Source organism: Daucus carota, chromosome 3, assembly GCF_001625215.2.
Source record: "Daucus carota subsp. sativus chromosome 3, DH1 v3.0, whole genome shotgun sequence".
Lineage (NCBI taxonomy): Eukaryota > Viridiplantae > Streptophyta > Magnoliopsida > Apiales > Apiaceae > Daucus > Daucus carota.
This window is the reverse complement of record NC_030383.2, coordinates 38,454,257-38,467,318: the sequence shown is the minus strand read 5'-3', so window position 1 is coordinate 38,467,318 and position 13,062 is coordinate 38,454,257. Positions and strand designations below refer to the sequence as shown.

The following is a 13,062-nucleotide window of genomic DNA, read 5'->3' as shown; positions in this document are numbered from 1 at the left end:
AACAAAATCTTGATTTGGAAATTAAATGTATTTAATTTGGAATTCAGTATATATTATACAATAAAGGATTATAATAATAACGGTCAAAATCAGTTAAATCAAATAAATTTTGACTATTTTTCCTTATTTACATATGGGACCCATGCATCCAAAAATTATAAAAAATCGAATATATATAACCTTCTTTATCAATAGCTAAGATTATGGAGTGAAAAAAATACTCTATCAATTAGAAATTATGACAAAAAGTCTTGATTTTAAAATTGAATATAATGAAAATGGAAACGACAAAAATGAAATGAAAAAGCCTTTTAGTAATTAATGTCAAAATCAGTGGAAATCAAATAAAGTTTGACTTCCTTATTTGCATATGAGCTATAATAGTCTAGATCCATGTATCTAAATATATAAAAATATAATATAGAAAAACTTACTTGTCAAGAGCTAAAATTATGGAGTGAAAAAAGACTTCTTTAATTTGAAATTATAACAAAAAATCTAGATTTGAAAATTGAATATAGAAACCATCGTATATTATATAAAAAAGGATTGTAATAATAAATGCAAAAATCATTGAAAATCAATTATATTATGACTACTTTTTTCTATTTACATATGATTTATAGCAGGCTAGATTCATGTATCTGGACGGAAATTTCGTCATATTCATTCTCCGTGGCTCTTGTCAAAAAACAATGACACACGATAAGAAGTAAGCTCAAGATCAATAAAGCAGATGTTGAGGAAAAGTGAATATAAATCTTCACACGATGAGCATCCGATAGTGGCGTGGATGAAGCATCTCTATTCAGTAGCTGCAAGGAAAACTCAATAACAAAAAGAGCCTCAATAAATACAGTACTGGAGGACATATATGCATCATAATCACTATCAATACGAAGGGAAATTATGCAAAAATAATGTAAAAAAATTACAAATTATAATGTCATCTATACAATATAAAAAAAACTCAAAAACTGGAACATGAATACAAAAAGGAGAACATAGACCAGTGCTAAGCGACAATCCCATATGTGTAGGTCGATCGTATACTTTCATTGGATCTTTTTTCAAATTCCTGGAAATTAAAATCAATAGAAATCGTGAGGAAATATCTCTCAGCTTTTCTCTGTAGCAAATTATCAAACACGCTATATACAAAATCATGTATTGATTACGATACCTGCAGCGTTCAAACAACAAACTTCAGAACCCGTTCGAGATTGGAGCCAGGAAAAGTAACACTGCTTCAGAATCCGTCCGAGATTGGAGACGCGGTTGAAAAGCCATAAGACGTGGGTGGAGCCAGTAGAAACCATAAGATTCAGAAAACGCCAAAAAGAACAGCATATACCGCTCTTCTAGTTTGAAAACCAGGCTTCTTAAACTGATGTCGTGATCAAAGGCGTTAAAAATAGATTTGTGTTTATTCTTGATAGAATTAGTAAGAACACTAACTTTTTTTAACATTTGGTTTTCTTCCACAATCCTTTGATACCAAACCATGGATGTCGAACAAACCATCAAATACCTGGTGCATGTGCTTTTTTTTATTCTTGAAAATTGTTTCAACACTTGAACCACATCCTTTCCTTTACGCACCTGCAGAAACAAAATTTTACGATTATAATCGAGGATTTCGATACTGCAACATGACCTACCATAGAAAGGATTGCAAAACTTGTTGACGACGTTGAATCCGTCTTCATGCTAAAAAAACACGACCACCGTTATCACTACAATATATAAAAAAAATATTAGTACCAAAAACTCTGCAAATCGAGAGAGAAAAAATGATCAAATGATTACAGATGCAAGCAGATTATAAGAATTTCGAATTTCAAATGAAAAAAATAGCATAGAGCATAATGGAGGAGGAAGAGATTGATTAAGATTATTAAGCATGGATTTGTTATGATTAACTATCATGTTTGAATTTGAATCAATCAGACGTAGTAATGAGTGCCATGATTGGAGGAACCGAATTCAATGCCTTTTTCAAACTCTCACATGGTTGGAAGATACTATGAGATCCAACATTATCTGGGTCGGGTTACATGAAGATCCGAAATTTGAAATTATAGTGTTAATTTGAATAAGAAAGATGCTGGGTCGATCCGAAGCTTAATGGGTTGATCCAAGAGAATGTGAAATTACCAAACCAGCCTTAAAAAATGACTCATGCTTTAAGAATTATATAGATTTATTAAAAATTAACCGTTTATTTTTTTATTACGAAACCATTTTGAGTACTTTCATAATTGTCTCTAGTATTTATCAAAATAATTTGAGAATTTATAAAGCAACACAAAAATGAATCACAGTTAATATGTTTATAACATCTAAACATAAAATAAAATTTTTGTTTCTGAAAAATAAGATTAGTCAAACTAACCTTATTATTCCTTTTATAAATTTGAAATTCCAACCTTCAAAATGAAAAAACAAATAAAATTGGATTTCCAACACAAAAACCAGAGCAACAATTAAAAAAAAATGAATCACAGTTAAGGTGTTTATAACATCTAAACATAATTGAAATCACAGAATTGAACCAAAAGTCAATCATGAAGCATAAGTTGTGAACGCCCATGAATCTGAAGAGCACGACAACGGCAGCAATGTAGAATCAGCTCCCGAAGCCAACAAAAGCCGTGTAATATCATCACATCTCAGAAGCTGAGAAATGTAGAGAGGAGTGGCACCTTTGTTGGTCAAGGCGTTCACCTCAGCTCCCCTGTTGAGCAACACCTCTACCATAGCTTGGTCGCCGCTCTGAACCGCCAAATGCAACGGAGTGTGGCCATCGGCATCGCGAGAATTGATCAGTTCTGAGCCGTACTCAACCAGCAACATGGCTACGTCCTTGTGGCCTTTGATTGCAGCCGCGTGCAGAGGACTCAGTCCGTATTGATCGCAGTAGTTAATCTTAGCGTCCGTTTCTAAGAGCTGTTCAACTAGTTTTACATGTCCGCTTCTTGAAGCATTTAGTACCGCTTCCCCGCGTTCAAGTAGCTCTACTACTTCCTTCTGCATCATCAAAATAAATATGTAAAAATTTCCGCGACAGAACTAATCATTTAACATGATATCGGAACATCAAAGTTGAAATACCTCAAAACAAATATATAAACATTTCCGCAGCAGAACTAGTGATTTAATACGATATCAGAATCTCGAGTTAAAATATGTCAAAATAAATATATAAAAATATCCATAGCAGCATTGGTCATTTAACACGATATCAGAACGAACCAGTGATCGTTCACGTGCCAGTTGGAGAGGAGATCGTCCACGATGATCTGAGGTGGGGTCCGCACCCATTTGAAGGAGGAGCTCCATCATCCGACGGTCACCATTAGTGAATGCTTTATAGAGCGCCGTCCGACCGTCATGAGTCCTGGCGTCCACGTTAGCACCTGCACGCGCCAGCACCGTAACACATCCCTCAAACCCTTCCTTGGCTGCCAAATACAAGGCGGTTCTGCCTTCCGCATCTTTACAATCCAACGGCCCGCCTTCTTTCTTGCTTATCAAACTCGAGATCTCGTCCGTCCGATTATTCGCCGCCGCCACGTGTAATTCAGTCCAGCTCAGTTCCCGGTCGTTAATAAGACTAATGTTATGTGTTGTTGACTCGGTAAGCAACTCAACCATGGCCTCCGAGTTCTCCAACTCCGCCGCAACTCGGACGAGTGACTCAGCCTCCCGACTCGCCAGCCCCGTCTTCTGCCGCCTCAAAACATTCCTCGCCGACTCGTAATCTCCGGTAATAACCGCGTGGCGCAGGAGAAACGGGCCCACGAAGGACACCTTGAGTCTCACATCCCGAGTCACGAACGAGTCAGGGAGCGAATTGAACCAGGAATTAACGTCACCGAGTTGCGGCGGCGCGAGGGCGGTGCGGACGAGGAACTTGTCGCAAGGAGAGCAGCGAGGGAAAGGAGAGGGAAGCTGCGACTGAGGCTTGAGAATGACTTGAAACGTGGTGTGAGAGAGAGGAGCGATGAGTCCGGAGGGCGGATTGACCAGGAATTTGTGCGGAGACGAGGTCTGGATTTTGAAGGCGGTGGAGGCGGTGGAGCTGAGGGATCTTAAGTGGACCGTGGCGCGGCATTTGCAGCCGAGTGAGAAGTCTATGCATATTTCTTGTTCAGACACCTCTACGAGTTTCTCGGCCTCCTCCTCCTCCATGTTTTTGGTTGTGATGATGAGAAATGTGTTTGATGATGAATGGGCTGCATGTGATGCACCGGACCCATCAGAACAAACTTTATCAATCATGCATCTGTATGAATATGATAGGTATGTCGTCTAATGGACTGGACCTGGGCGATGATGAATCGGATGAAATCAAACAGGATATTCGTGGATGTATTCAAGTGAGATTTTAATGAATTTGGTAATAATTTGTAGATGAGATTCTGATAGATGTTACTCATTTTGTGTAGATATTGGACTGAATTTTCGACATATTTTGTCTAGCTATTTTTCATGATCCATAAGTGCAAGCCCTGCACCATAAAACGAACTGAAAATGATATTGAAACCTTAATCAAAACGGATGATGTTCTTTGCCAGGTTTAATGTGTCTGAAATGGTGTTCTGTTATTTTATTTTGGATTTATAAATAAAATGTTGTAATTATTACATATCTTGTATGATTTGTAGATGAATTGAAGGATCTAGTGATGTACCGAAACTTTTTGAACGTGTTATTGAAGAGTTACAGAGTAGCCTTCTTTACTGGACATGCTGATTTCACCTGTGGATAGGTTGATTTTACTGTAATGTAAGTTACAGTATATTATGACAATCAATATTGCAAAAGCAGCATTTTGGGTTGCAAACTTGCAGTTTAAAGTTTAAACTAGCACTATCAGCTTATAAATAAATCTGCTATTAAGTGCAGACTTGCAGAGTCTTACACTAGCTAGTCACTACATTTTGTTGCTGTTGTGGAAGGTTTCTTACTTGCTGCTACCTTCCGGACTAATTTTGCTGCTGCTGCTGTATGGATTCTTGTCTCTGCTGATTTCTTTATCCAGGTACTTAATCTAAAGGTTATTCGTTATACATTTGTGGAATTGTAGCTTGATTCTACTAAGTGCCTAATTGTGATATCTAATTTATAGTATGCTGCGAAGCTCACAGTTTGTTTCGATATCTAGCAACTCCTAAGTACCCATTTCACAGTTTGTAAATCTTGATGTCTTGCGGATTTCTTTTGATGCATTTCCAGCTTAGTCTCAGTTAGTTTTAGATTTAAACCACACCATTCTTGTGGAGTATAAGTATTGTACATATGGAAAATTCCTATTTTATTACAGGGAAATCATAGCAAGAAAAATTCTGATTCCAGCCTATCTCTTTATTTATAAGGACCAGATTCTCATTCTATTACCAATTTCTCCTAAATTCAGAGAAGAGGACAATCTATTCAACAAGTAACATACAGTGCCAGTACTGAAAAAACCAACCAAGGACACTAGCTATTTACTATTGCGAAATATAAGAAGGGAAAAAGAACCTCTGCCTCTTGCTCTTTGCACGATAGTTGGAACAAGTCGACGAGGTAACCACTCTACTCAACACCACTTTCAGGGATTGTTTGATCATGTTCGCGTCACCAGCCCCGTTCAAGCTCTTGCTGTCCTTTGTACAGACCACGAAACAGCTTCTTATTCGGCCTCCCAAACAAGACATATCCGCTTGAATCATTTTCAATCTTAGGCTTTCAATCGCCTGGCTTATCTCCCCAAAGAGTTCTGGCCTGTTCTCACAACAAATTGAGGCCCTCATGAACATAGCATTAGTACTGGAGCTGGCTTCTTGATCAGGACGACAATCTGTGACGGATACTTCATCAATACCTGATGGAATTGCAATGTGTTGGCTAACCTCCATAGTTTTTCTCTTCAATTCCTTCAAATGTTCAACTGCACTTCCAAGAAGAGCTGCCTTGTCCATCTGTAACTGGTTTAGTATTAGACCAGGCAATTCCTGTCGTGTACTTTCATGTTCGTTGGTGTACTTTCATGTCATGTACTAAAAACGTAAACACGAAATTTTCGTGTCGCTCATTCGTGTTATTGTGTACCAAAAATTTCCATGACTATTTAATATTTCCCTTTTAGTTAATCTTGCAAATATATGTGGTGTTTGGTCTTTGTTTTTCCAGGACTAGTTAATATTTCCCTTTACCGTTAGAAAATATAACTGTAAGTTTGGTCGTTTTAACCTGCCCAAATCATGTGTGCAATAGATCCCTCGTACTCCCTCCGTCTCTAAATACTTTTCCTGTTTGTACTTTTCACGTTTGCCAACACACACTTTTAATCGTTAATATCTTTAATTTCGTAGTAACATTAAATATAAAAACTTCACTGTATTAAAGTACTCGTGAATACGAATCTAACAAGATCACTCATGACTATATTTAGTTTTATAGATTAGATGTAAATTAGTAATTTGTCTCATGTTATGAACAGTACCGACATCCCAAATAGGAAAAGAATAAAGAAACGGAGGGAGTAGTACTTATCCATTTTACAGCTGACAAAGTGGACAAACCTGACATTCAACTAAACATCTACACGTGCATGAACCAAACTGGATCATGCATGACCACATCTTTCGCGATATCTAACTGAAGAAGGCCATCATTGGTGAATCCAAGACCCACTCATAATGATGACTGACGATGTACATAATACTCTTTCAGTACAACAAGGTAACAATTGGATATTACCCCTGGCCGTAAATTTATATTACAGAGATGATAATATTAGAACAAATCTCTGACTTAGAAGTAGAGCAACTCCAATAACTTAACTATTTTCAGTTTTAAATTAAAATATAAATAATGTGGGAAAAAAAATCGCTATAACGATATCCAAGTGATTTCTTAAATCGGTAAGATTTTCTTCTCATTCCTTATTTTTAACGAATCTCTCTCCTCTTCTAACTCTTACTATTTTATAATATAATTTGTTATTACATAGGATGAATACGGAGAATGTTGTTGGAAATCATATTGATCTCTTAATTTACTAGAATCTGATATTTTATATTAAATTCGAGAAATGAACTAAGATGTTGTTAGAGATGCTCTTAGAATCAGCTATTTACCTTATCGGATTTGGGAATCAGCTTGCGAAGAGTAGCCAGTTGTGCATTGATTCTGTCCCTGCGTCGCTTCTCGGCTTGGCTATGGCTCTTGGAAGCAGATGCAGCAGATCTGTCTTCTTCCCCTCCTTGAAATGATTTCGGCAACTGAGAATGAGAATAACCATGCATGTAGACATTAGAATCATCAGGTAATTGCAAGGAACAAGTACTTCCCAAGTCTTCGTTCACTGCGGCAGCTCGAGATTGAGAAAAATGCCAGGCCTCTGTTGCTGCTGCTTCAGCCCAATAATAATTTTCCATCTCTCGCTCTCATACAGTATATAACATGCAGGATTGAATTTTGTGGCAATGCCAGTGTAATAACTTGTCTAATAATGCAGAGAAATAAGTCTAGTAACCTTTGATTGGTCAGACCATAATTATTATTCTTGCTTGCACTTATCGTCTTGTCACGCTTAAATTGAAAAGCAGTATATGTTCAAAGAACGCGTGTGGAAGTACTGCTAGTCGGTTATAAACTTTTAAAGTTGTTTGAATGGTTGAAAATTTTAGCACTTTATCAAACCTTTTTTTTCTGTGTGGGCAAAAAGTTAAACATTGTTAATTGCAAACGAAACTCGATCGCGCGAGCATAATTGTCCGAATGGGATCTAATCCAGTTCATCTAAATCGCTTAAAAATAGGTTTTTGATTTTGTAATTTGTTTGATTTGATTACGATTTTGATAATTAGAAAATCGAATTTTTTTTTATTGGCATTCGGTTTTCATTTATAAACGGACCGAAATAACCGAACAAAAATGTTCATAAATATATTTTAGAAATAATATTTTAACAATGAGCTTCTGCCAGTTTTTGGAATGCTACCGATTAGCTAAGCATCATGAAATAGTAAACTTGAAGCTGGCAAACGTTGGATAATATAGTGGACTGTAAAATATTTGTTATGAGACACTTAAAGTGCTATATGGTAAACATGATTGCATGATTGCTTCTGCCAGTTTTTGGAATGCTACCGATTAGCTAAGCATCGTGAAATAATACCTGAAGCTGGTTATTGTTACAATGAGCTAGCAAATGTTGGATAATGTAGTGGACTGCGGAGTATTTGTTATCAGACACTTAAATTGCTATATGAGAAACATGTCTAGATGGAGTACTGGATTGCGTTCTGAGAGGGTATGTAGTTATACACGTCTCCCTTTTCTTATTTCTTGGTTGTACATCCACGTGGTTGATTCTTTTGTAAATAATTTACAGACAATCAGAAAAGTGTGTTGCAGAAACTAAGAGCGATGTATGCTCACCGAACGCTGTTGGGGTCCAAAAACAAAAAAAGGCCTCTGGTGCTGCAGAAAAATGTCAATTTCACAACGAGTAAGTTGTTATGAGATTAATGCTTTTAATATCTTCCTGATGTGTTCCACGAATGTTAGATTTTGTGTTTAGGTGATACATTAGTTTGTGTGGTATATTGAAACACTTGTTTGCATAACTGATGATCAAGGAATGCATGATATTTTATTATTACTTTAAGCCATTGCGTTTTGTGATGGATGTCTTAAGGGTTGTCGTATTACTCACATCATGTGTTATGATTACCTACAAAATCTGTTATCAATTGTTTTTTTAATGTGTCAACAACAGAAGTCGTTATAATATATGTACCTTCTATCTATTATGTAGTTTCATTGTGTTATCAGTCCAGTTATAGTCAAAAAGATCATGTTATTTGAAATGATATATCCGCAAGTTCTTCAAGCTTCTCAAAGTATATATACCTACACATGTGCATACTTTTGTAGGTAAATGTACAATTATTTTCATGTAAAACAAACATGTAACTAGCGCAACACAAATTCTTTTTTACTCCTAACAAAATAATCTTGCACGCATTGAGAACACAAGTTGTTCACTGAAAGCGGAAACTTCAAAATACATGTGAATGATGGGACACTAACACAAAGTAGCCAAAATGAAGCAAGATTCAGGGGAATATTACAATATAAACCAAACGAAGGGGATTATAATAAGAACCATATCCTAGCAGTAGTCATAATACACTAATATAAGGGGAGTAGCCAAATGACTCAAAACATATATTAACGGACAAGAAAAGGCTGCTGAGTTACATAAGCAACATGAACATCGTACAACGACATTAAATTATCTCCAAGAACAAAGATATGACTCCGCATTATTTTTTCAGAGTCGTGCAAGTTCGCGCATGGTGTCATTATTGATCTGGACTTCATCATCTCCATCCTCGTCACTTTCACAAATGTCCTGATCATAATCTATGTAAGAATGTTCAGAATTTGAACTCTCAACATGGGGGACATCTTGGACACCTATATATAAAACAAAATTCAAAATTACATACCAACCCAAACATTAAAAACTATAGTGAATCACACAACCATCTAAATAAAAAATGCAGAACAGAGATGCTAATGAAGCGCCATACCACATGTGTAGAACAAAACACAGAAGCACTGGAACAAAATAGAGTAACAATGAACACGTCTTACACACAACTACTCGATATATGAATACATAAAACAAAATTCAGAATTACGTACTACCCCAAACATTAAAACACTATAGTGAACCACACACCCATCTAATTCAAGAATGCAGAACAAAGATTTCAATGAAGCACAAAACCAAATGTGCAGGCTGAAAACACAACAAAAAAAAAAAAACAGGAACAAAATAGATTAACATTTAACACATCTTGCACACAAATACTCAATATATAAATACACAGAGAAACTTTTTAGTGTGACAAAAAAAGTACAATTTACATGAAATATCTTTTTTATTAGCCATTAGACACTGGATACGTATAATAAAAGAAAGTGTTGCAGTAGTGGTTTATATTGTCTCCTATAGATAAAAAAAAAGAAAAAGAGAAAAAAAATGAACGAACGACTGCTGAACACTCTTCTTTCCGGTAATCCACAAAACTCTCGAACAGTTGTAACTGCTGAGTGATTCAAGCAAGAACGCGCGCCAGTGATCCCTGGTCGGCATAATTACTCTTTTACCTTTCAATCATTGTGTCATAATCTGTAATTTGTGTTGGATATAGCACGCAATTGCACGCCACTGTATTCCTATTGTGATAGCCTGTTGGCTTGTAGATCCAATAAATATATGTTTGAAAGGCACATCCTTTTGAAGTTTTGTTATCATATTTTTTGAAGAACCGGAATATCACTTCACTAAGATCCTACTTTCAACACTAAACTTAATGCTATCATGGGTCAGTGTTTCAGGATCACATAATTATCACTGGTACATATCCTCTATGGTTTTTGCGAGTTCTTTACAATATCTGTGGGAAAATACGTGTCATATAAATTAACATCTGTGTTGTCGTGTTTCTTCACGCACACACGCACGCACGCACCATCTATAAATATTTGGGCTTTTTTTATTCATAACTACGTTTTCAATCTTATTTCCAAAAATACTACCTTATCCAATCTTATTTTCAAAAATACTACCTTCTCTAAAATATTTTCAAAAATACTGTGGTTGCATATGCAACTACAAATCCTGATTTCAAGTTCCAGATTTCAAATGTCATTTTCGACCTCATCGTTGGAGTCGATATATATATATATATATATATATATATATATATATATATATATATATATATATATATATATATATCGACTCCAACGATGAGGTCGAAAATAAGATTGGATAAGGTAGTATTTTTGAAAATAAGATTGAAAAAACAATATACAAGATAATTCCCCTAAATATTTTTTCAACTAATTATAAATATAATTTTTAATTTTTTCTTTAAAAAAATATTATTTATCTTATATAAGTTACATGATACTTTATTTGTCTTGAGTAGAATACATTAGAGTTAAGAAGACACATATAAGATTATCCCTCGTTATTTAATATATTTTTGTTTAATATTTAAAATAATATAAACAAAATGATAATCCAATAATAATCAAAAATATATACCCAGACTATGATTAGTACAAATATCGTATTCTAGTATTAGTATATCCATATATACATCGGCATATAGCACTTTTTTTGTGTCAGGATATAGCACTTATTTTTAATAATATGGAAATGGAAAATAACCTTAGAGAAACATTATCGCGGCACCTTTGACATGCAAAATCAGCTGATAATTACGCTTAAACAAGAGATTGGCGCACAGTTCACCGCGGGAGTAGTAAAAAGAATGAAATAGCACCTTCTAAAAGCATCTCCGCAGCATCTTTACATATTTTTTAAATATAATATAAAATATTAGATCCAAATGACTTCTCACCTCCAACGATATTTTTTATATTAATTTCTTGTATACTAATTTATTGTTAAAAGTTATTATTATTACAATAGGTGAAGAGAGAAAACATATTTGTTGTCAAAATTTATTATAAAATAAAATTTAGGAGAGGAGAAAGGTTAGCTAAAGATAAAGCATGACTAATAGATCTTAGTGATTTAGGGAATGACTAAGATATTATCTTATTGGAGTGGATTATTTTCTCATATTTCTCATATTTTGGTTTAAGACTCCAAATAGCTAAGTTATTAGAGTTGCTCTAACTTCTGCATGTGAGACTCTTTCTGAAATTATAGATTGTAGGGACCATACATAAGCATCCACAGCGCCAAATTTGTCCTGCCCAATAAAAATAACCTTAAATTATCGATCCTTTAGCTTAAAAACTACCATTGCATTGCGTTAAACAATTTCTAAACGCTCAAGTTCCATAGGTGGTGTCTAGGAAACGTTTATAAGCCCGGCTTCCGGGCTTTTAAGTTAGAAGCACTTATTTGTATCGTTTGTGTGAAAATTCGAGAAGCACTTAAAAAAAGTTAGGATTACTAATTTTTGTTTCAGAAATTCTACTTATTTCCCAAACAGTTTAATCACTTATAAGTCTTAATTTGCTTCTGACTTCTAATTCACTTTTTTACTTTAAGCAAAAATCACTTATTTTAAACTTACCCAAACGGTCCCATAAATTTTTGTGGTGAAATCTTGATTGAATAATAATTGATAAGATAATAATTTTATCAAAAACATACTAAATTATTCAATTTGCAATTAATTTATTAATTGATTAGTCACTCGAAAATATCCAATCTCGCATACTTTGAAATTTGAATCGAGAGTTTTCCGTAAAATGGACATTTGTAATCCAAATCCTGTGTGGATAACTAGATACGGTACTTTATCCTGGCGAGCGGAGACCTTTGTGCATCACATAAGAAAAAGGTTTAGGTGTGAATGGAATATATGATGCCACCGATGTAAATAATTCTAGTAGCTTTCTTTCAAATCAAATCTCCAGCGGACTTGACATTCTTTTGTCGCCACCCAACAATACAAGACCGAGTTAAAATGCACTCTTGGAGTTACCGACTGTAATTCGAGTCGGCAAGCTGAGTCTAATTTGAGCCAAATTTAGTCAAGTCAAATCGAGTTGATTGAGTCTAAATTTTCGTTCAAACTCGATTCATTTAATTTCTAGAGTCCACTCGTGATGGCTCATTTAACTAAACAAGTCGGTTAACGAGTCCGAGACAACTAGTATAATTTTACATCTAATGGAGTGTAAATCTCCACCCAAAGTTGGCTCTCGTTTAATTAAACAAACTGTAATTCTTCTTCGAATTTCAGCTCATTTAACGAGTCAAAGCCGAGCCGAGTAAAATAAGTTCGAGCAAGTGAGATCGCGAGTCGCCTAATTCGAATTACAGCTCCACTTAGAGTCAAGAAGCAGTAGGACCCCCACTCACTTTCATATCTCTCAAATGGAGGATACAAATTACAATGGATTGATTCGACAAGTGATCTACCCTATTAATCCGATTTTCCGGAGCGTTGCTTTCGTATCTTAGAAATTAGTGGCTAATCTGATTCGCTTGCTTTTCC

The 13,062-nt window shown here is 35.2% G+C and overlaps 2 protein-coding genes and 1 long non-coding RNA gene across 5 annotated transcripts; 1 reads left to right on the top strand and 2 right to left on the bottom strand.

Annotated features, from left to right (window-relative positions):
• Nucleotides 1-2,437: 2,437 nt before the first annotated feature.
• LOC108214385 (protein VAPYRIN) lies at nucleotides 2,438-4,453 on the bottom strand. Its single transcript, XM_017386363.2, has 2 exons — nucleotides 3,256-4,453; nucleotides 2,438-3,030 (listed from the first exon to the last, which is right to left on the bottom strand). The coding sequence occupies exons 1-2, from the start codon at nucleotides 4,282-4,284 to the stop codon at nucleotides 2,566-2,568; spliced, it is 1,494 nt and encodes a 497-aa protein (XP_017241852.1). The 5' UTR covers nucleotides 4,285-4,453; the 3' UTR covers nucleotides 2,438-2,565.
• On the top strand, nucleotides 4,243-5,518 carry LOC108214387 (uncharacterized). 2 transcript variants are annotated; one of them, XR_001805620.2, is made up of 4 exons: nucleotides 4,243-4,382; nucleotides 4,672-4,792; nucleotides 4,913-5,048; nucleotides 5,331-5,518. It is a non-coding gene; the product is annotated as an uncharacterized LOC108214387 (long non-coding RNA). The 2 variants fall into 2 exon arrangements; XR_001805622.2 differs by having other exon boundaries at nucleotides 4,264-4,402.
• LOC108214386 (transcription factor bHLH51) lies at nucleotides 5,305-7,618 on the bottom strand. Of its 2 annotated transcripts, none has more exons than XM_017386366.2 (2): nucleotides 7,132-7,618; nucleotides 5,305-5,976 (listed from the first exon to the last, which is right to left on the bottom strand). In XM_017386366.2, exons 1-2 carry the CDS (start codon nucleotides 7,429-7,431, stop codon nucleotides 5,500-5,502), a joined length of 777 nt encoding a protein of 258 aa, XP_017241855.1. In that variant the 5' UTR covers nucleotides 7,432-7,618; the 3' UTR covers nucleotides 5,305-5,499. The 2 variants fall into 2 exon arrangements, with proteins under 2 accessions (XP_017241855.1, XP_017241856.1); XM_017386367.2 differs by having other exon boundaries at nucleotides 5,305-5,970; nucleotides 7,132-7,611.
• Between the last annotated feature and the right edge of the window lie 5,444 nt (nucleotides 7,619-13,062).

Excerpts from the sequence above, each read along its gene's own strand:
- LOC108214385 (XM_017386363.2), bottom strand. The coding sequence starts at position 4,284 with ATGATTGATAAAGTTTGTTCTGATGGGTCCGGTGCATCACATGCAGCC. Across the intron at positions 3,031-3,255 it reads TGGCACGTGAACGATCACTG|AAGGAAGTAGTAGAGCTACT; the intron begins GTTCGTTCTGAT and ends TTGATGATGCAG.
- LOC108214386 (XM_017386366.2), bottom strand. The coding sequence starts at position 7,431 with ATGGAAAATTATTATTGGGCTGAAGCAGCAGCAACAGAGGCCTGGCAT. Across the intron at positions 5,977-7,131 it reads TGATTCCCAAATCCGATAAG|TTACAGATGGACAAGGCAGC; the intron begins GTAAATAGCTGA and ends ATACTAAACCAG.